We start from the raw sequence: 24,005 nt of genomic DNA on the forward strand, positions 1-24,005 counted from the left end.
TGTGTTTTCTTTTTTACACCAAAAGCATTTCATAAAAAGAAAATTTGATTTAAAATTTTTTTTTTTATATATATATATATATATATATCCACCCTGCATGGTGTCCCTCAGGTGGGGGGGGGGGGGGGTGATGAAGTGGGCTTCCAGATACTTCCATTAGGCAGGGCGAATCCCCTGCAAAGTTTGCCCTGCATTGGCTCCCCAAAGGGTCAGATTATGTCTGCCCTTATATATGTATTTTATTTATTATGTCACTGGCTCAATCCTCCACTTCTTTGTAAAGGGATGGATTTTCTGTGGCCATATCTGGCCTGCATTAATCCAACTCTACAACGGTTCTCACTAACTTGGAATGCCTTGGATTCAAATGTGGATGCTCCCTTTTGAGGGAGGATGAGGTGTCAGTGGAAATTCCTCAAGATGAACAAGAGGAAAACCGTCAAGAATCCTCTGTGGGTGAGGTCCTGGGCTTTACAAATGCCATAGATAGGTTACAAAGCCTTTTTTTCAAGGCCTCTTTTGCTTGGTTTGGAGTGCCTTTGAGACATGACAGCAGCAGCTTTTTTTTGCCAGATGCAAATAAAGAGGGCAACCTTTGAGGGTGAATGCCTTTTTGGACTGTCCTTGGATGCCTTCATATAGATGGTGACTGTGGGGAAGAGAAGGGTCTTTACCCATCAAAGCAGAACTTTATCCAAAACTTGAAATTGCCTCCAGCTTCTTTTTGCTGGAGGCTGCCATTTTGTTGAAGCCCAAATCCCCTTAACATCAGTAAATCAAAGCAGAACTAAAGCCATCAATAAGTGTCAAGGCGGGATTGCCAACTGTCACATTTGCTTGTGTCAACCAAACCATCAAACGACTGGTGTATATATACAAAAATATCTTTAAGGATACAAAAAAAAAAAAAAAACACAGTATCATCATACAATAACCATAATACAAGTAATCAGCAGTACCGTCTTGCAATACGTGTTTTGCCAAGCAATGGCTTCCTCAGGAGACTTCAAATAAGCACTGCATAATATGGTCACTATAGGGGAAAGACAATGTTAGAAAACCAATATTCACTAATCAAAACAAATTTAAACATTTAAAACAAAAATTGATTTTCTCGCAAATGCATTGAACCCAAGAATGCCCCCCTGTATTCCCACCTGAACTGTGAAATGTGTCCTATCTGCGGAGATCATGACCCTGATGGCTGAAGGACATTGCAAGATGCAGAGATATCCCCAAGAAGTAGAGTTTCATCTAAAAAATGGATACAAGCTTTAAAAAAATAAAATAAAAAATCAGCAAAAATGACCAAGGAAGAATAAACATTCTAACCTCAAAATACAGATTTCAGAACTAGTCAATGGTAAATGATATCTTAGCAAATGGTTCCTTCCAGATGGTTAAATTTGAAGGCAGACCTTGCTAGAAAGGCCATTGGATGTCAAGGAGGTGGAGGGGACATAAAAGGATCTTCCTTTCTGCAGATATGGCAGCGGTGAAGTGGCGAGTAGTAGTATGTGATGTTTCAAGTCTTTTAAAGATATTCGGATTGTAGTAGGGATTTTTACATTGGAAGTTGGCAAATTGGTTTGAACGTTTTCTTCTTCCATTTGTTGGTCATTGATTAAGATATGCAACTACTTGGAAGTGCCTTCAAATTTGTAACCATCTGGGAGCACCATTTGCTAAGATATCATCCACCATTGACTGGTTCCAAAAATCTGTATTATGGAGGTTAGAATATGTTTAGTCTCCCTTGATCATTATTTAGACTGTATCCATTTTCTTTTCTTTTTTTTAGATAGAATGCTACTTCTTGGGGACTGCATTTCCTTCTCTGTGATACACCAGATATCTCTGCATCTTTCAACGTCCTTCAGACATCAGGATCGTGACCTCCACAGATAGGACATGACTCAGTTCAGGTGGGGTTTCAGGGAAGCATTCTTGGGTTCAATGCATTTGCGAGAAAATTCGATTTTGTTTTTAGATGCTTAAATTTGTTTTGATTAGTGAATATTGGTTTCCCAATATTGTCTTTCAACTATAGTGAGCATATTATGCAGTGCTTATTGGAAGTCTCCCAAGGAAGCTATTGCATGGCAAAACATGTAGAGTAAGCAGAAACGAGCACCCCGATCCTCCTCTTCTGGGGTCCTTCACCAATGCTCTGGGCTCCAAGATGTGACCAGTTATTATAGTATGATCTACTAGCAGAAGGAAAGGTTCAGAATGTTTATAAATACTAGTTATTCAGAGATGGCAGTGATCCATGTTGTGACATTTTCAACCCCATGACAGACAGTACATATTGGATAACTTAGGGTTTTACTTGCATCACAGGCAGATTACAGAAGGATGTTGGCACACATATACAAAGTCAAATTGCCAAGCATGGTTAAATCTTACATTGAAGTACAGAAATTAGAGCGGCATTATACAGAGTTATATACAAAGACAATGCTTAAAGCTAAATTCCAGAAATTCAGCTTTAAATGCACACATTGGAGACAATTTAAGAATATCGTGGCTTCTGCTTAATAAAGCATCCCATGCCATATATTTCCATCTTTTACGTTGATTGGACCGCGCCTCTTGCCGAAGACCGACTGCGGTTTTGCCTTCGTTGCACTGGAGACTCTACGTTCCACTGTCTGGGTTGTGGTGCACTAAAAAAAAAAAAAAAAAAACAACACCTCATTAGATATGTTCTGCAACATTTGCTTATCACGGTTGGGGCTACAGTGGTGACATCACGCCCATTAGGGTGTTGATCCTGTTTTTCTGACTTACAAAAGATGAGGTATAAAATCGCATGCAAGTAGTTTTAGGTTTATTAAAATGCTGGTTTTACAAACTTCTACACTATGAGATCCTCCTTTGCCCTTATTTTATACAGAGCTTGGTATGTGGATTGCCTTGGCCATCTGGATGTTTTTCAACTGAGCGATGGATCACATCAGCCATCCATCCCAGTGGGATATCTCCTTAAAGCGCATTCAGACCTCCATCCTTGAGGTCTTACCTGCTGGTAAGTGGCTTGTCAGTGGGTGGTGTGCACCCGTGTGTAGAGTACAATAGACAAGGTAAAAAACAATCGGCACCCTGGCGGGCATGATGACGTCACCATTGTAGCTCCACCAAGGTGTACACTGCAGCTCACTTACACCACCGATTCACTGGAATCTGGAGATATGAATTTACGCATGGACATTTTTTCACGGAGCACTTTCTATGAGGGATTTCCTTTGGACATTTTTCACTCTGTTTGCACATTATTTCATTGGTTTCCAACACCAATTGGCTTGCTATTGTATTTGATGAAATTCAGGATTTTTCTTTTCCTCTATGATCAAAAGGAATACTTAACTCTTAATTTCCAACCAAAGTGAAATCACACAGGACTGGGGTCTGCAAATTTCCCTGATGTTTCGCCCCCCCCCCCCCCCCCTCATTCCTGCCTACTTAAGAATGAGGAGCCCTGCTCCTGCAGCCCCCAGAATTGTTCCCGTCACATATTTCAAGAGGCATTGGGATACCATTCACAGTGCAGGGCAGCTTGAACCAAGAGGACGCTGAGGAGGATCAAGATGGGGGTGCAGAACACAGGCTACAACACCTGAAAAGGGGACTGCAGCACACGACTGGGGACTGCAGCACACGACTGGGGACTGCAGCACATGACTGGGGACTGCAGCACATGACTGGGGACTGCTCCCACTGTGCAAACTGGAGCGTTGACCTGGGGAGGGGCTGGCTCGGGTTCTCAGCGGCTCTGTGAGAGAGTCCAGGCATCTAAGGTGGATCCCGACCATATGGTCAGGATCTTTTCAGAGCCTTGACTGGACTCTGTGACATCAACCGAAAGCAGGGTTTAGCCGGTTGTCTGCTGATAACGGGTCACAGGAGTGGAGAACGAACTGCACTCCTGTGATCCATAGAAGCATGGCTATAATTTTCCTTCAAGAACTGAGTGATTTCTGTAGCATGGATTTCTGTTTTTCAGCTTACTGAAGAAATAAAAACTTACGGCTTGTCTGGTGACATCATATATAGGATGTCTTTCTCTTGCCCACGAGAAGCATTCATGGAGTTGTTGGAGGACGAGCTTTGGTTCGCGCTTATATAACTGACGCCAGCTTCAAATGTGACATTATGAATTGTTCCTGCAACGAAAAAAAAAAAAAAATTGGAATATATGGCCAGAAAAGTGATCGTACATATATAAAAGAGCACTTTAACTGCTAACCAAATAGATGAGATTGTAGCTAAAAAAGCAGCCACAATCAACTCAAAAGGAACAAACACCCCAGGTCTGCTCACATGGACCAAACATTCATGTCTGGACTGGGTGGATAACAGCACCCCAGGTATAGAGCAGATCTTGAGAAACAGTAGCGACCATATGAAAAAAAAAAAATAAAATCTTATGATCAGATATCTCTGGAAATCTCAGGTATGATTTTTCTATACTGACAGTCATACATCTGGGAATTTTCAGCTGGAATTTCTATTAAATCTCATAAAATCCTCCAAAAATATATATATGTAATGGTTTTGCATAGAGCAGCACGGATCCTCTTCTCGGGTCACCCGTCGGCGCTCCTGCCCACCCCTGCCATGTGCCCTCATATCAAGAGGCTTGCTATAGGTGCACTGGTGTGTGCTTGGTCCCGAGCTGGATGTGTATTCATTGACACAGAGTGTGGCTCGGTTTTGCCCCCTTCTCTCTTCACTGGCTGTGATTGACAGCTACAAGAGCCAATGGCTGCCGCCGCTGCCTCTCTCTAATGAGAGAGCCACTGCTCTTACGCATAGCACTGGATCAAGATCAGGCTCAGGGAAGTATAAGGGGGAGCTGCATGCAGTATCTTTTTTTTTTTTTTTTTTTTTACCTTTAGGCCTCTTTCACACATTGTCTGTTTCCAAGGACGGCGCTTGCTCAATACAGGTAATCCCTGCTGAGCAGACAGATGACAGGTCCATCTCTGCTCATGGGAGTGCAATTTGTTTTTCACTCCTGTGACCCATTTTCAGCAGAGATCGGGCTTAAAGTGGAAGTAAACCCATCGATTTAAACAGTTAAAAAAAAAAAAAAGCATGCCGGGAATGCTAACTGCACATTGGCTGTGCTCTCAGCCAAACTATCAAACCATTCAATAGCTGGAGTCACATGTGCAGCACCATAGCAGTTGAAGATTAAACAGAGGCAAAGATGGTAGCTTCCTTGGCTGAAAACGATAGGGGAGTTTACTTCCACTTGAAGTATGCTCTCTGCTAACGTCACAGGAATCAGTCCATTGCGACAAAGTCTAGATCCACCAGGTGCCTGGACTGACACACATCTCAGCGAGCTGCTGAGAGCCTGAGACGGCCACTCTCTGCCCCTCCACAGCTCAGTGCTCCAGTGAGTGGGGGGCAGAGTGGAGAGCTGATGATTGACAGTCAGCAGCTCTCTGCTCAGTGAGCTGAGAGAACCAAGCCATTGGCAGTGTTTGGAACGCTTGGTTTGCAGTGCAGAGGCGGCGGGGGACAGATGCAGCATCAGACCCATGCTGCATCCACCTAGGTATGTATAAAACTGAAGGAAAAAACTAAAAAAAAAAAAACATAACAAAACACATACTTCTCTTTTAAAACACTTTGATAGCAAGATCCAAACAACCACAAGCTAGCTAAACCATGATCTAAACTCAGTACTTACTGTCAGGTGTGCTGATCGCTCTACCCTCCAGGATCACACTGGATTGCTGGTCTGAAGTGCGGAAGGAAACTGAATAGGGAATAATTTTAACAGTATTAAAAAGACAGGACAAAAAAATAAACAAAAAATTTAAAAAAGTATAACGCACACAGGAAGGTGACTGTAGCATTGTGATTAGTATTGTCATCTTATCAAATGAAGCCTTCTAAGACAGCAGAAGCAGGAGGATCAGCAAGTATTTAGGATACCCAAGTTAGAACAAAATATTCTGGAGAGAGAGGGAGAGAATAGAGAGAGAGAAGAGAGAGAGAATAGAGAGAGAGAAGAGAGAGAGAAGAGAGAGAGGAGAGAGAGAGAGAAGAGAGAGAGGAGAGAGAGAGAGAAGAGAGAGAGAGAGAGAATAGAGAGAGAGAGAGAGAATAGAGAGAGAGAAGAGAGAGAATAGAGAGAGAATAGAGAGAGAGAATAGAGAGAGAATAGAGAGAGAATAGAGAGAGAGAGAGAGAGAGAGAGAATAGAGAGAGAGAAGAGAGAGAATAGAGAGAGAGAAGAGAGAGAATAGAGAGAGAGAGAGAGAGAGAGAGAGAGAGAGAGAGAGAGAGAGAGAGAGTAGAGAGAGAGAGAGAGAATAGAGAGAGAGAGAGAGAGAATAGAGAGAGAGAGAGAATATAGAGAGAGAGAGAGAATAGAGAGAGAGAGAGAGAGAATAGAGAGAGAGAGAGAAAATAGAGATATAGATAGATAGAGATATAGATAGAGAGAGATACACACAAAAAAAGGGGGGGGGGGGGGTCGAACTATTTCTACATCTTGAATATTTTGGATGACATGCACTTTAATGATGGGTTACATACCCAGCTTACGGTTTGCACTGATTGAGGAAGACGAAGAAGGCTGAGCTCCTATACTCTTGCTCCTTGGCTTTGCACATCCTTCTGCTAGTTTTTTGGCAGAGTTAAGGATAGCCTGAGTGCTCAGAGACATCTCCCTGTGGGACGACAAACATTTTAGCACCAACTAACCTTCATCAGTCGTGACAATTAAAATGAATCATCCTCTTTACCTGGGACGGGGTATCTGTCCAGCCATAATGGCGATTCGGGGTGTTCCTATAGGTGTAGTAGGTGAACCTCTACCTTGGGCCTCTTGTATGACAGAGAGAGGAGACCGACGAACAGTTGGTGTTTTGGGAGATCCGGCAGGAGCAGAAACCTAAAAAGCAAAAGTGATTAAACCTGAGATTTTTCAGAACAGACGAATAAGAGCACTTAGAAAACAGAGGTAAAGTCGGGTGTGTTATTTTAGCTTTATTTCAGCCAATTTCGTATTCGGCAATCTTCACTGAAACAGACCTGGACCATTTTCACTTTATGGAATGCGTCTTTTCAAAAATAAAAATTACTGCGGCAGTGTATTTTCCAAAATAAAGGAAAGCAAGGGGGGAAAAAAAAACGCAAAACACTCCCACGCAAAATGCACCTGCCATTTTGCACCAATACTTGTTTTACACGGATTAAGTTAATACCTTTAGCTGCCTTTTATAGTTCTAAATGCTTTTTATGTGTGTATTTGATGTCCTACCAATAGTGCTCTCACCGATAGGAATGCACATTAAAATGGTACCTTGTGAGCCTTTACATATAAAGAGAAAACATATGCAATGGAAACCTTGCTCTTTGCAGAGGTTGCAAAAAAAACACAACTTTAAATATTTGCAATAGACACTATTCTTTAAAAATAGCCGCCTGGATGTTCCAAGTGCATGTTACCTTTTCATGAAAGCAGTTTGTGTGCTTACCCGTGGGCTACCGATGATCATTCCATTAGCCACAGAACTAGCCAGTTCATTCTGATTCTCCCAATCCAGCTGCTCCTCATACCTCTTCATGTCATATTCAATCTCTGCAGCCAACTGCTTGTCAATGGCAAAGAAATCCTTAATCTCGTCACGGTAGTCCTGCATCATTTCCTGTAAAGGGAACACAAACCCTGGATATAAAATCTGTACCTCTACACAACCTCCATCTGTCGGTCCTCTGCCCAGCCACTTACCCGTAGGCAGTTCATGAGGTCCCTCACAGCGGGAATGCGCTGCTGCTCTAGAAGCCCCTTCAGAGAAGAGATAATGGGGATGATGTTTTCTATGAAGTTCCTCTTCTGAACCTGTGGAAGGCCAAAATTGGAAGGCAATCATTCCAGAGTCTCCAAAAGGCATGTATGGTGTTTTGCAGTGGTCTCCAAACTGTGGTACCCCAAACCTTAGTGTACTTTTCCTCCCACTGATACAAGACACTATTCCTCCCACTGACGCCAACGATGAGGCACCATTCCTCCCACTGCACACCAACAGGGCACTATTCCACCCTCTAACAACAAAGATGCACGGTTTACCCCCAGTGGCTACAATCCAGGCTCCAGCCCCCCTAAAGTCTGAAGACAGTAAACTGGCCCTTTTTTAGAAAGTTTGGCGACCCCTGGTGTATTGGATCAAGGCAAATCAGACTAGTTAGGGGTTAAAGTGGTTGTAAATAAGAATATATATATATATATATATATATATATATATATATATATATATATATATATATATATATATAAGAATATATATAAGAATATATATATATATATATATATAAGAATATATATATATATATATATATATATATATATATATATACACACACACACACACACACACACATATTATATATATATATATATATATATATATATATATATATATATATATATACACACACACACACATATACACACACACACGTTTATATTACCTGCTCTGGCCTTAAACCTCTTCCCTGTCCAGTGCTCCCACGGGGGCACTTTTATATGCTCACTCCTGAACTCGGCTGCTGCGTCCATTGACACAGACAGCACATCCTCATCACTGGCTTTGATCGATAGCACTGGGAGCCAATGGCTAGGGTTTAGAACCATTTTAAATAGAAAATAAGGGTTTTGTCTGAGTTCACTCATCTTTCATAAAATATGTTAATTCCTTTACCTGTACCAAATCAGAATGCAAAGTATGCTCGGCTTTAAAAAAAAGTAAAGTACATGAAGGCTCGCTAGCTTGTTGACAGCCTATGGAGGGAGAGGGGGAGAGATTTTGGCACTCACTATAAAATCCTTTTCTTAGAGTCCATTGAGGAAGACAGGAAGTCTATCAAATCAATACAATGTAATACTGACAAATACGCATAGGTTGGACTTTTTTCAACCTCACTTACTATGTAACTATGCAAGTTCAGGTTATATTGCCACCTACAGGATGTTTTAGACAAAACACACAAACACCCAAAAGGCAAACAAAATAACTAAAGTCCAGGCAAGGATAACCTCCCCTACTACCAGCATGCCTCAGTTTTGTAGCAGTACTAAGCATAATCATAAACACATAGGGGTGGACTCAATGAAAAGGATATATTGACCCCTTGATGCTGACCACACACATATGCTGCCACTCGATGGGTGGACCTGAATGCTGAGAGGCCAACTATATGCGGCCCTGTTAAAAGGACTTATCTTGCCGAGAGTGCACTCCCTGCAAGTGCCAGAAAGCTCCTGATGCATACTAGCAGTGGGGAGCTAGCCAATCACATGATCGTAAACCTCACCCCCCACCCGCTGAAAGCTGACTCCAACTGAGGGGTGAGCAACACTGCAAACAAATCACTATCCAACCCAAGAAAGAAAAAAAAAAACAGACACACAGAAGGAGATTCCTCCATCCACGCAAGTGGGTTACATGGAGGAATAATCTCCCCTGCCTGGACATTGTATTCTGATAGCGAGAGCCAGCTCTGTCAGAATACCCTGAACAGCAGCTGCCGATTGGCTACAGTTTGCCAACTTGTTCATTGGACAGAAGTTGATCCAACAATCAACTTCTGTCAAACAAGGACAACCACACACCGATCGAAAAATTCAGCTAGTACCTGCTGAACTAACCAAATATTGATACATTTATGGACACCTTGAAGATGCCAGTAATTTAAGACCAAGATTTCCTCTGTCCTTTAAATGGAAAGAACATTACTGGGGGGAAAAGAAATGCCCCTAAACTCAGATTGTATTGGCTACATATCAATCCCTTTAGAATTACATATTTGTTTGTAACATTATTATTATTATTGATTTATATAGCATAAAACTTACCTGTGAGATTAGCTTTTTCTGTGCGACCTGCATCACAGCATTTGCCATGGCCATCTCGTCGTCATCTCCAACATCTTCTCCAGGTTTAGACCGCATCGCTGACAACTTTATCTCCTTGCAGCTCATGATTTCAAAAATGTCAGACAGTAAATCGTTCGCTCCCATGTCAATCGGTAAAACACTGTCTACAAAACAAGCTATAAAACAAATACATTTAAAAAGTGTTAAGGCACAAACAGCCCCTCTATTATACTAAGGCATACCAAACTGTATAGGTTCTTCCTAAAAACGAGGCTTGTAAATAACCATTTAGCATGACCTTCAGGCTGGTCACGTGACTCGTGGCTGCTTTTTAGCTCCGATACATGCCCGACTATCAGAGGGGCTGGCAAGTGACCATTTAAAGTTTTGGATTTCTAATAGCGGTGGGTGGGAGTAGGTGGAGACGACACAACACAGAGCTTACAAGGCAGGGAGGAGGGGGGCAAGGAGGAGAGAGGAGAGCTTAGAGCAGGCTTTAGGGATGTACTCTGACCACGGTGGTCAGGGCTCAGCAGCCCTGATTATCGCTGTCAGTACAGATAGGGGGATACAAGAAGTGGCAGGTTCAGGCAGGTTTTGTTTAGGGTGGGTGGGTTAGATTACGCAGCACAAGCACTGTTTAATCTGCTTTAAAGAACCAGGAAATCTATTTTTGTTTTGTTTTTAGGTTAAATGCTTTAAGTGACACCTAGGATAGTAGATGCCAATATCAGACACTCCATTGCTCTCAACACACCGAGACGTGACAAGTTCCAACCTTGCTGTAAGCCCCATTTATAGCCACGAACCGAAGGTCGTAATGTTGCTTCATACATAGGACCCTCAGGTTTCACAACTGCTAGATAGTGCAGCTTAACCGATTCTGATGTAGACCTACCCAAAACATTCTGGCTGATCTTGTTGGTCAGGCTAAATCTTTGCTCGTCAGTAAAATGCTCAAGCAAAAACTTGTAGATCTTCATCCTTTTCTCTTTGTTCTCATTTCCCTTGAGTGAAAAGAGTTTCCGTTCCCTGCGACAAAACAGGATTTAGAAGAACTAGGAAAGCCACTGAGAAGTTTTGTGGAATGTATAGGCAAGGTTCACTTACCTCTCTGTCTGTGAAAACTTGTTGTACTTCTCATGTTTTTCATAACAATTAAAATGGAAAATACACTCAATGAAATGCTGTGAGAACATGACAGGATTTCTCTTCAGCAGGAGATGGACCAGACAGAACTCCCCAAATCTGCATTGATAAACATAACTGGAGTAAGGCTCAAAGAAATGAAAAACCACATGACAACATTTACCAGGTGCGAGAATACATCCTACCACCTCGGACACCAATCTAAAACTTTCAGGCTCGGTTCACACTGGAACCGGCTCCGGATCGCACAAAAACACTGTGCGTCCGTGTTCTCCGTTTCTGGGACGAATCAGGACCAAATCTTTGCCTGAATTTAGCCCTGAAACTGAGCCAAAGATGCAGTGTTTCTGTGCAGTGCGCTCAGCAGCCTCCCCGGAGATTTGAGAACCGGCTCCATACAGAGCCAGTCACATTCTCCTGCTATGCGAATTGGATGTGGGAAGTTATATGCATCCAATTCACATAGGCATAAACCAAGCCTAAAAGGCTTTATAAATAAACCAGTTTTCTGCTTTGTTTCCATCCTCCCAAGGGTGATCTGCCATATTTCCCAAAAGGACATTTAGAGAAAGAATGGCAACGGTTCTATTACTCAAAACTAAACCCTAGTTACTGCTATAATAATAAATCTCTTCAAGACCAAGCTCATTTCTGACACTTGTCGTTTACAAGTTAAAATCAGTATTTTTACTAGAAATCTACCTAGAACCCCCATACATTATGAATCTGTGTGTTTTTTTTGCAAAGTCCCTAGAGAATAACATGTCTGTCATTGCAATATTTTATGCACATGGTATTTGCGCAATTTATTGATTTTATTTCAAAGATATTTTTTTTGCATATTGTGCTGTTATGTCAAGTAAAGAGAATGATGATGTTACTCCGAGTAAAGAGATAACATGTTACCCTTTAAAATTTCACGCACTCTTGGAATGGCGACAAACTACAGTACTTAACATTTTTTAAACATCACCTATGGAGATTTTTAACGGTTACCAGTTTAGAGTTACAGAGGAGGTCTTTTGCTAGAATTATTGCTCTCACTACAACGATAGCAGCAATACCTCATGTGTGATTAGAACACAGTTGACATTGCCAGCCGCAACTTGCGTATGTGCTTCCGCTTTAACATATTTTTTTCCCGCCTTTATTTTTTTAACACGGTCTCAAAAAAAAAAAAAACCTCACTATTCCTGCCATAAGGAATGTAAACATCCCTTGTGACAATAGGCAGCGACAGGTAATTCTAAAAAGACCCCAAACCCTTCCTTTACACTCAAGTCTTCAAAAATGGCACAATAATCATTCTGGAAAAATGATTTTTTTTTTTTTTTTAAATCAGCACCATTGTCAGCCAAGTAAAACAGAACTGACGTTGCTTCGGGGTTACTACATCAGACATACGTTCGAAGCCCATACAGGCTTCGTTCGGGTCTTTGGTCAGCCAAACGTGTCCTCTCCCGCGGTTTGCGATAACGGCCGAGTGGCTTATTAGCTGCATCGGTTGTCATGAGGAAGCTGACCGCCAGCTCTAAAAACCGGTACGCTAGTGATGCAGGCATCACCTCGGTACAACCACTTAAAAAAAAAAAAAAAAAAAACAAAGTACATGATTTTGCATGAAGGGAAAAAAAAACAAAAAAAACAACACACACACACACACTCTATCCTCCCTTACTAATCACATTCCATGTGTTCCCCTGCTGCTCTGGTAAGCCACTGAACCCCAACCCAAAATGTATTTCTTCCTCATTACAAGACTGTTTGGCCAGCACACCAGCTTCATATGGCTTATGCATTTGAGCATCAATTTACAAAAATTTGCAACGTACAGAAACTTACTTGGCAATATCTGGGTCTGGATCCACCAAGACACTGATAAAGTGGAAAAAAAGTGACCCCTTCCACTTTATAAACTCCTCCTGTTGATTTTATAAGATTGACAAGCTTAGAAGAAAAAAAGTTGAAGCAATCAACATTTTAACAGTTATATTTGATAAACGAGTCATTTTTATATTGTGATAAAATATCTTACTAGTAAAATTATTTTACAATTTGGAGCAGGACAGAGACAACAATGTTCAGATAAAAGGAGGAAAGGGGATGCTCTAACCTTAAACTAAAATTTTGGTTAGTCGACATCTTATAAGTTCACCTCAGAGAAGTGATGACAAGGAAGACCAACTTGTGAGTAAGTAGATCGGGGAGTATCCCAAAAAAGGTTCAAAAGGGCAGGTCAACCAGGTCAACACCCTGCAGTGACACTGGGGAATGGCATGGGAGACACCCCAAATAAAAGATCCTCACTAAAGAGCGAGGGGGAAGAAGCCTCTGCACAAGAACACCCAAATCGATTCCGGATAGTACTCAGGGCTAGGCATTGATCCATTGCAGACTGGAAGCAAGCAGGATTTTGTCTATTGAAGAACACTCTGGGATGCATTATCTTCACTGCGCACCATGAGAAATTTGCATTCGGGATGCAGAGGTAAACCCTGTGAGAAGCAGAATCCTTAGCGTTGAGAAATGTAGGAACAACCAAATAAAGTAGGCCTCGACCTTTATGACCGACGCTTTAACCACCAGGACAATAAGTTAGCCACTTTAAGCAGGATGACAAACTGATCCTTGCGTTACTGTTTACAGGTCCTTCTGGATCTTATGCCAAGGGTTTGATGAGGTCCAAGTAACAAGTTCGCCTGGGGCAGTTCAGTGCCTTATATGGAACCAGGATGCCCTCAATACCAACCCTGTGTAGCAGGTGAGGAAGGAGCTGCAGATGAGGAAAGGTATAGATAGGGCTGAAGAGATCCCACATAATGCCCAGGGCATCCACTGAATACTAGATGATCCCTGGGCCTTGAGACAAACTTGAGCAGCTTGGGTTGCATCTAGAAACCAGGAGGTCCACAACCAGAGCCCCCCACACATTACTGAGGTCTTTAAACCACCCGGGGAAAAGACCATACACGACTTCAGACATTGTAAACTGAGAAATTCCACCCGTTAATCTCCCATGCTGAAATGTAATTTCCACTCAAACGTTGACTTCTTAGAGCCATGTGACTTCTGGTTCCTTGATCCTTTAGCGCAGCTGGCATTGTCCAACTGAACTCCGATCAGATGACTCTGAAGTCGAAAGGTCCAGTGTTGAAAGAATTAGGGCTGAAACTAATCGATTAATCGACAACGAATCTATTATGAAATTAATCGATTACTATTTTCATAATCGATCGGCCAGTAACAATGGGGTAAAAAAAATTATGAGCCCTTTATAGTACAAAAATAAACCACTACTGTAAATATTACTTTCACTGTTCTACAGTAAAAAAAATTAACCCCTTACAGTAGTGATTATCTGCTTTTTTCTACTATAAAGGGCTTATTTTAGTTTTTTAACCCCATTATGTTGCTAAACGTCTTACACCTGGTTCACATCTGTTTATTGGTGCTTTTTGCAGAAATGCACTACAGTACATTTACATGGCTTCCTATGTGACACGTTCACATCTGAAAGGGTCAGGGACTTTTAACGCAAAGCAGTAGTTTATTGGTTCAATATACTTCAATGGAGAAGCTGCAGAAAAGCATGTAATGCATTTTTGCAGCAATTAGTTTTTTTTTAATCTGCCAAAAAAAATAAAAAAATGTCACTAAAATCACGTGCACAAAAATCAAAACGCACAGCAAAAAGTACTGCAGAAACCGATCAAAAGCAAACTGCATAGATGTGTAATTGAATGTAATTTCTGAACGAAAACCACATACACCGTCTGAAAATTCCTTTGACTAAGATTTCCAAATTTTCCTGTCACTGTGGTTGAAAATGGACATGAATTTGACCATTTTTTAAAAGGTTATTAACCGAAACAATAATCGGCCAACTAATCGATTATGAAAATAATCTTTAGTTGCAGCCCTAGAAAGAATGACTGAATCTGCTTATAGCTCCAGGATGTTGATTAGGAGCCAAGCTTCCTCTTGCAATCGAGTCCCTGGCAGGGAGGGTGACCAGGACTCCTCCCCAGTCCAATAGGCTGGAATCTGTCCTGAGAACCTTTCATGGCTACAAGAGGAATGATTTTCCTGAATACAGGGCTGAATTCAGGCCTCAGAAGAATGCAAAGATCTGGAGAAGGAGTCTACTCCATGCAGACAAAATGTTGAGCTGGAATGGGGTTGTACAAATGGGACTGCCTATAAGGATACCCCCAAGTTTAGCACACATGCAAAAAGCAAGAGTAGGCTTTCTCCTGGACAGGATTCAAACGCAGCGAGCGGGAAGTTTTTCTCCAGGGACGAAAAAGCCCTAAGCAGGGCAGTGTCCAAGAGAAAGCCCGACTACTTCAAGTGATGGGCCGCTTTCAGCGCCAATTTCTGGAAGTTAAGGATCCAGCAAAAACCTCTCAAGTACCTCATTATGGGACTGTCCCAAGAGAGATGCAAAGCAAACACAAGTGGCCAACACCTTGGGTAACACCCAAGATTTCATGGACAGTCCAAAAGGGAAGAGCAACTAACTGGTTGAATGGTGAGCTCACAGTAAAGCGTAGATGGTGTAGATGTGCTAGAATAAAGTAGGAAGCATCGGTGGGGTCCACAGAGGTCAGAAAGTCTCCTGGATTTATGAAAGCAAAGACTGACCTTGCAAGTTCCATGTTGAATTTTTGTACCCAAGGAAAGTGTAAAGAACCTTTTGGACCAGGGTGGGTTTAATGCCTCCTTTAGCCTTGGGAACAATAAAAAGGTTTGAGTAAGCACCTTGAAATGTAACCACTACTGGAACCATGGCTATGACCCCCTGACAGAGGAGCTGAGCAAAGACAGCAAAGAGGTCTACCATCTGCTGTGAGGAAGATAGAAAATTAGACAGTAAGCCCTGGTAAAGAAAGAAATAGAAAACCTAGCTAGTAGCCCTTAGACACCAGGCATTTGAAATAGTCCTAGGAGCCTTTGCTCAAAGGCCAGCAACCCCCAAACTAAAAAGTGGGAGCGTCTCCTCATAGCGAGGAGAACTAGTGAGCAGGCTTGAAGGATTTGCATATCCAAGATGTGGCAGAAAGTCCTAGGTTTGGACTGAGTTTAGCAGGTTTAGGGGGAAGGAAAGGAACGGAACACATCCTAACATTCCTGAAGAGGGCTTCCCAGAGTGATGCATAGTCTTCACTACGGAGGAAAAAGGGTGCCCTCACCCCTGGTGAAATCCTTTAGAAATGGATCAAGGGATGCATTGAAGAGGCCTTCCCTGTCAAAAGGCAACAGTTCTCGCACTGCTGTTCCATAACATTGAAGCCAGAGGGTGCTTTGCACAAGAGCTGAAAGGGGACCCATGCTGGATATTAGGTGACGTTTCTTCACAGTGCAGGTACCAATGACATTGTCGGCACAGTACAAAGTAAATATCTCCTAAAACGGTGCACGTTTAGGAGAACTTTACTGTACCTACAGGTAATCCTTACCTATAGGTACAACTTGAAAATGGAGGTTTACAACCGCTTTAAGGTCTGGTAGATAGCCATGGTCACAAAGGCGGGTTGCAGAACAGGCAAGAAGACCTTAGAAAGCATCTCCTCCAGATGTCTCCCCGTTGCCCGTGACTTCAATTCCCTGCATGTCACGCTGGTTCCAGTGTTTTTCCTGGTGGCCACAGGACCCCTTACCATACCAGCAACGCATGGATGCCACCACCCACCGCTAGGAGCGATCAAGACGACCACACCACACCACAGATGAGCTTATGTTTACTTATATCCTGTGAGTGTTTTTATGCACCTTGACATAAAAAAAACAGCTTTTAATACTGCACTCAGGTGACGCTTTCTGTGTTCTTCTATTTCTTACACAGGGTTTGCTTTCTCTGAGGACAGCAGCCGCCTACTCAACCCCATCATCTCTCTAAAAAAAACAAAAACAAAAAAAAAAAAAAAAAACGCCCCCCCTCGCTCGTTTATGGACTTACGAATTAAGAAATGTGTATGATTGACCTATTCTATGTTTTTAGCCATCCTAGGTTTTTAGTACGCTGTCTGTTGCGCTTACAGTTAGGATACCATTCATACAAGAGCAGGGACCGCCTATGCTTTTGCCGCTCAGTGCCGGACACTGAGGAAAGCAACTTCCGATTTATCTTTGAATTCCCTGTGGGGGCATGCCCGTCATGATGGGTGAAGTTTTGGCCTACAAGCATGGACTGGCGATTGCCTTTTTGTGGAGTAGTGGTAGGCCCCATTACAATATTCCCTGTGTGGGGTTTTCGAGTAGATGATGGCATCATGGTTTTTACCCTTATTGAGCAATATACAAGCTGTGGTAGTGTTTAATAAGGGGCCCGCCTCTATCTCTATACTATGAAAAAAATAAAAAAAATATAAAAAAAAGTAAATGTTTGATTCATTCAAAACAGGACGACACCAGCAAAAAGAAAACTGAAGGGGTTCTGGGAGTGGGAGGGGTTAAGCAGGACTATCCTAACAGCACTTTACAGCCCCCAGCATCCCCCATGCAGCATAATCTATTTCCAATTACTTTAGGAAAACAAGTAACCATGCACTATTTAATTCAGTTAGGCAGAATAAGGAAAAAAGCAGAGTAATGGATCATGGCATTTATTGTAGAAAATATCTTAAAACCATTATGTGATTTTATATATATATATATATATATATATATATATATATATATATATATATATATATATATATATATATATATATATATAGCTAGATATAGATAGACACACACACATATACATACACACAAGGTTTTGGCTGGAGTTATACTTTAACTCACAGGATTACTCACCTGCAGTAGGTTGGTAAGCATGATGAGCGTTTGCCTCCGAATGAATGGTTCGCGGTCTCTAAGGCACACAGACACATTAGGGATATATCTGTCCACCATGGTGGTGTATCGGACACACAGGTCACATATAACAATAATGACATTGTTGCGGATGGCCACTTCATTGCTGACCTCCAGTTCTCGGGCCAGAGCCGGGATACATTTCTTAGCCAGGTCCTCGTGTTGGAGACAAAGCTTACCTGGAAGAAAATTCATCTGAATTTAAAACAAAGGATCAAACCAAGAAATGGTATTACCATCATAGGAAAAAAATAAAACAAACCCCCCCTCCCCCACGATGACCCATTATGTATGCCATCAAGCAATCTCAAGAAACTGGTAAATCATGCCACTTTATGACACATTCCATGGTGCACCAACTTAGCAGGCAAGCAACAATTATGGCACAGGAGCCATTTGGCGATGTCAACATACTCCCACATACAGTAGGACCTTACCAATCAGGCAAAAAAGGCCAGAGCAAAAGTCTTCTCATATCTTTGGGTAACAGAATACTATAACTGCCTGAAGATTTAAGAATAAAGTTATTGTGATATTGGCTATGAAGGCCTGACTCCTATAAAAAGGAGCATTCATTTCAGAAAAAGTTTAAAGTGACCTATTTTTTACTGTTTGCGCTTCAGAAGATTCTAGCCCCTCCATGACCAGTTTTTTTTTATTCTTGCTATTTAACACTGCGCTACTTTTACTAGTAATTGTGCGGTCAATGCAATGTTGTACTCACGCAAAAAAATTTCACTCAAATAGAGCTTTTTCTTTTGTGGTATTTGAAAATTCTGCTCATTTTTTTAAATTTCATATTGGAGAAAAAAAAAAAATAATAAAAAAATAAATAAATCAATCAACCAGTCAGCAGGTCGCAGTCATGAATCATTGGCCGGGACTTGGACAGACTCCCACTGGGTGCAATCACAGCAGGTGTCAGCATGCAGGGGCTGAGCGCTAAACCTGGAAGCAGGCAGTTTTGCCTGCACAGGCTGCCCGTCAGCAGTACATGAGTGGGCAGTCCGCAAGTTGTTAAAGGGGTTGTAAAGTAAATTTTTTATTTTTTTTTAAACATGTTATACTTGCCTCCAATGTGCAGTTCCTTTTGCACAGAGTGGCCCCAAACCTGCTCTTTTGGGGTCCCTCAGCAGCTGTCTCGATTTCTCCCCGCAAGTACTTCTCACGTTCATGCGAGCTCCCTCGCATGGTGAGAAGCACTTGCGGGCGCGCTCCCATGATACAGCCAGCGGCTATAGCTGCTCACTGTATCACTCGACCCCACCCCGGCTCGCCGTGTCATTGGATGTGATTGACAGCAGTGCAAGCTAATGACTGCGCTGCTTTCAATACATCCATTCTAGACAATTAGCAGCCAGGCTGAGCAGCGGAGAGGACATCGGGAGGCGAGCGTGCGACTTTCGAGGGGTCAGCACTGTCAGATGTTTTTTCACCTTAATGCATAGAATGCATTAAGGTGAAAACATATTTACCTTTACAACCCCTTTAAAAGCATCCTATAGAAAAATATAACAAAAAAAAAAAAAAAGTAAACGACTTGTCTTACCAAGAGTGATAAAAGCATGAGCGCGGACCAATGGTGGCATTCTGGAGCTTCTGAACTGGGAAAGAGGTTGAGAGGATGGCTGGGACTGAGTCTGCGACTGTGGCTGAGATTGACTCTGCGAATTAGGTATATCTTCATTCTCCGAGCCGGTAGAACCTAAATAAAATGCAAACATGTTTTCTGAAGGATGAAAAAGGGGGAGGGGGACCTTGCACCAGACAATTTGTGCAACAATGTTAATATATGTAGCTGCTCCCCAAAACAATGAAAAATCATTGTGCAATTTGAAAAATGGATGGTAGGGGGCGCTGTGTGATAATATGTGGCATATCACAAAGACCATATAACATGGAATTAAAATAATTATTACAGGATTTATATAGCACCAACAGTTTGTGCAGCGCTTTACAACATCGGGGAAGACAGTACAATTACAATTCAATACAGGAGGGATCAGAGGGCCCTGCTTCTCAGCGCTTACAATCTAGGAATAAAGTGACATGTACAAATAAAGTACAAATGCAAGGTAATGACCATCTGTGAAAAATACTATAAACCGTATATGAACAAAACACTTCAAGTATCTCAATTCAAATATAAAGTCCAACGTTAGATATGAAAATAATAATTGTTACAAAAGTATAACACTGAAAACGTCCATAGTGAAAATTAATAGCGACTAGAATCTTGATGGCAGAGAAGAAATCCTTCACCGTATAAGATAATACAACACCAAATGTGCTCATATATGAAAGATACTCACCAGATGGCAATGACCTCTTTACCTTCCACTTGGGCTAGGAGAGAACCCGGAAGCTGGGATCCAAAAATGGTGTGACCGGAAGAACCATTTCTGGATCCCAGCTTCCGCTATCTCTTCTAGCCCAAATGGAACGCTCACCAGCTTGGATGTGAGCCCAGCGGTGAACAGCTCTATCGTAATTCATGCAGACTATCCTCAGCGCCAGGCTAAGGCACCCACTAATGTACGCAGGCACCCAGTTTTGTATTTTTGAATATTTTTAAATACAAAAACAGTACTGCGCTATGGATTGTCTTTGTTTCCTTATGAGATAATTGGGGAGGGGAGGACGACACAGAGGCTTCATCCATTAACTAATGGTTCCCAACAGGATATCCATACAGCGCATCAGACCGTTTTAAGTAAAGAGGTCATTGCCATCTGGTGAGTAGCTTTCATATCTGAGCACATTTGGTGTTGTATTATCTTATACGGTGAAAGATTTCTTCTCTGCCATCAAGATTCTAGTCACTATAAATTTTCACTATGGACATTTTCACTGTTCACACTTTTGTAATAAATATTTTTATATCTAATGTTGCACTTTATATGCGAATTGAGATGCTGGAAGTGTTTTATTCATATACGGTTTATAGTATTTTTTTCACAGATGGGTATTAAAATTACCTTACATTTTCACTTTATTCCATGTTATATGCTCTTTCAGATAAGGCACATATCACACAGCGTCCCCTACCATCCATTTTTCATGTTTTCTGAATGACTAGGCCAATCTTTTGAGGGGTCATATTCAGCATAATCCAATAAATCTTACCATGCTGTTCTGGCGTGGAGGCCAGTATGGACTGAACCAGTAGCAAGATCCTTCTCTCCACACGGGCAGGACACATCTGAGCGGCATCTCCCAGGGTGAAGAGATATCGGACCTGGGCAGGGAAAAAAGGTTATGAATCAGACAGGGGTCAACTTGTCACAGAAAACCAGTGTCAGACCAAGGCAATTCATACGATGAACAAAAACGTGCAGCCAGGGCTTAACATCAATGGAATCCACACAACATAAATAGGATTTTTAAAACAGCTTACCTGTAAAATCCTTTTCTTGGAGTACATCATAGGACATAGAGTCTCAAGTAATTACTTGGTGGGTTATAGGCCTACCTTCAGGTGTTGACACTGGTATAACCAATACAGGAAGTTGACTCTCCTATATAACCCCCTCCTCCTTCCAGAAGCACTCAGTTTTTGTAGCCAATATAAGTAATATACTCTCACCCCATAAAACAGAGGGGTGGGAGCTCTGTGTCCTAGGATGTACTCCAAGAAAAGGATTTTACAGGTAAGCAGTTTTAAAAATCCTATTTTCTTTATCGTACATCATAGGACACAGAGTCTCAAGTAATTACTTGGTGGGATATCCCATAGCAATGCCCACACCTGAGGACTTATACTGCTGCCTGCAGCACACTGCGCCCGAAGGCGATATCCTCATTCCATCTTACATGCACTTGATAACATTTTGCAAATGTATGTACTGAAGGCCAAGTCACGGTCTTGCAGATTTGAGACCTGGAGGCCTGGTGACACACTGCCCAAGAAGAACCAACCCCCCTGGTAGAGTGCGCCTTAACTTGAAAAGGGGGAATCTTTCCCTTTAAATCATAAAGTTTGAATTATAATTTGCCAAATGCACTTAGCGACAGTGGATTTTGATGCTGCCTGTCCCTTCTTAGGACACTCTGGCAGAAGAAATAAGACATCAGTCTTACGAATCGGAGCAGTTTTCTTAAATACATTTTCACTGCTCTCACTACATCAAGACAATGTAGTGACCTTTCTTCCCTGGTACAAGGTCTTGGGGAAAAAACCCTGGCAGGACAATAACTTCATCAGATGAAAGCCTGAAACCACTTTTGGCAAAAAACCTGGACGAGGGCGTAACACCACTCTGACCTCATGAATATTCAAATATGACTCCTTACAACAAAGAGCAGCCAATTCTGAAATCCTCCTTGCTGAGGATATAGCAAACTAAAATATCAGCTTCCTAGTCATAAGGACTAAGGGAACATGCTGCAATGGTTCGAATGGCTGTTTTTGTAACACTGACAAAACTAAATTTAAGTCCCAAGGGCTCAAGAGTGATTTAATTGGCGGATTAATGCGCAGCACTCCTGGACTAAAGAATCCATAGCAAGCAGTCTGAAATAAAAATTGATAAGGCTGAGACTTGGCCCTTAATAGTACTCAGGGCCAACTTTAGCTCTACGCTTAATTGCAGAAAGGTAAGAATTCTGGCTATGATATATCTCCGAGGGTACCAACCCTTGGACTCACGCCAGGAAACATAAGCTTTCCAGGCTCTATAATATATAGCTCTAGAAGCTGGCTTCCTAGCATTAATCAAAGTAGCGATAACTGACCTGGAAAGCCCACGTTTTTATTCAGAATGTGGGTCTCAATAGCCAAGCCGTTAAATTTAGCGTTCGTAAAGTAGGATGGAATATCGGCCCCTGAGGTAGCAGGTCTGGCCTTAGTGGGGAGAGCCCTGGACCCTCCACTGCCATCCTTACGATCTCTGTGTACCATGACCTTCTGGGCCATGCTGGTGCTACCATTATTACGGATTTTCTTTCCAGCTTGATCCTGCAAAGAACTTGAGGTAGCAACTGAATCGTGGAAAAGTGCATAGATCAGTAAAAACTGATCCCACTGGGTCGCCAACGCATCTGTTCCGTATGCGAGCGGGTTCCCTGTCCTGGATGCAAAGTTGACTAGCTTAGTGTTGAATCTGGACGCTAGAAGGTCTACGTCCGGAGTCCCCCATCTTTGGCAAACAGCCTGAAACACCTTGGGGTGAAGAGACCATTCTCCTGGGAATAACTGCCAGCGACTTAGATAGTCCACCTGCCAATTCTCTACTCCCGGAATGAAAACTGCCAATAGGCATGGGCCATTCTCTTCTGCCCAAGTTAGAATCTGGTTGACCTCTCTCAGCTGAGAGACTCTTGGTGACCCCTTGTGATTGATATATGCCACAGCCGTGGCATTGTCAGACTGGATCCTGGCAGGACAATTATTTAACCTGGAGGTCCAGGTTTCTAGAGCCAGATACACTGCCAGAATCCCTAGGATTTCGATGGGCAAGGCTCCTACTCCCTAGCCTGAAAGGCTGGCATCTGTCGTTACTACCTTCCAGATAATTGATCTGAAGGACTTTCCCTTCAGCAAGTTCCAAGATAGTAACCATCAACTGAGGCTTTGGGACACTCATGAGGACAGCCACATTGGCAAGTTCAAAGCTTGAATCGTTTTGTTCCAGACAAAATACTGCTTTCAGTTTCAAATGGAATTGAGCATAGGGAACTGCTTTGAATGAAGCTACCATCTTCCCTAACAACCTCATGCAAAGGCGAATTGAAGGATTTCTCTTCGACCTGATCATCCTCACCAGCTCCTGTATGGAGCTGATCCTTGCGGGAGGCAAGAACACCCCTTTTCTGGGCTGTGTCTATGATCAGGCCCAGATACCCCAGCCTTAGTGGCTTTAAGGAGGATTTCTTTAGGTTGAGAATCCAACCCAAACCTTCCAAGTAACTGCTTGTGATGGCTACACCTTGCTTCAAGCAAGCCACTGACTGGTTTATTAACAATAGATCGTATAAGTAAGCCAAGACAGTTATGCCCTGTGCCCTTAACCTGACTAGAGGTGGGGCTAATACCTTAGTGAATACCCGAGGTGCTGTAGCAAGCCCGAAGGGCAAGGCTATTAACTGAAAATGC

At 42.2% G+C, this 24,005-nt stretch overlaps 1 protein-coding gene across 1 annotated transcript in view; it reads right to left on the reverse strand.

The window, feature by feature from the left end:
- Window positions 1–2,309: 2,309 nt before the first annotated feature.
- The window catches only part of NCAPD3 (non-SMC condensin II complex subunit D3), a 63,518-nt gene continuing 41,822 nt past the window's right edge, over window positions 2,310–24,005 (reverse strand). The window contains 14 exon segments of the mRNA XM_077457996.1: window positions 2,310–2,669; window positions 4,031–4,166; window positions 5,705–5,773; window positions 6,559–6,692; window positions 6,768–6,916; window positions 7,503–7,673; window positions 7,757–7,867; window positions 9,881–10,077; window positions 10,800–10,933; window positions 11,012–11,149; window positions 12,893–12,972; window positions 17,852–18,090; window positions 19,461–19,616; window positions 21,038–21,149. Coding sequence (XP_077314122.1) covers window positions 2,573–2,669; window positions 4,031–4,166; window positions 5,705–5,773; window positions 6,559–6,692; window positions 6,768–6,916; window positions 7,503–7,673; window positions 7,757–7,867; window positions 9,881–10,077; window positions 10,800–10,933; window positions 11,012–11,149; window positions 12,893–12,972; window positions 17,852–18,090; window positions 19,461–19,616; window positions 21,038–21,149 — 1,923 coding nt within the window. The 3' untranslated portion in view covers window positions 2,310–2,572.

The sequence above is a fragment of the Lithobates pipiens genome, unplaced genomic scaffold, assembly GCF_037356315.1.
Source record: "Lithobates pipiens isolate NorthernLeopardFrog02 unplaced genomic scaffold, aLitPip1_a1.2 Scaffold_27, whole genome shotgun sequence".
In the NCBI taxonomy this organism is placed as follows: Eukaryota; Metazoa; Chordata; class Amphibia; order Anura; family Ranidae; genus Lithobates; species Lithobates pipiens.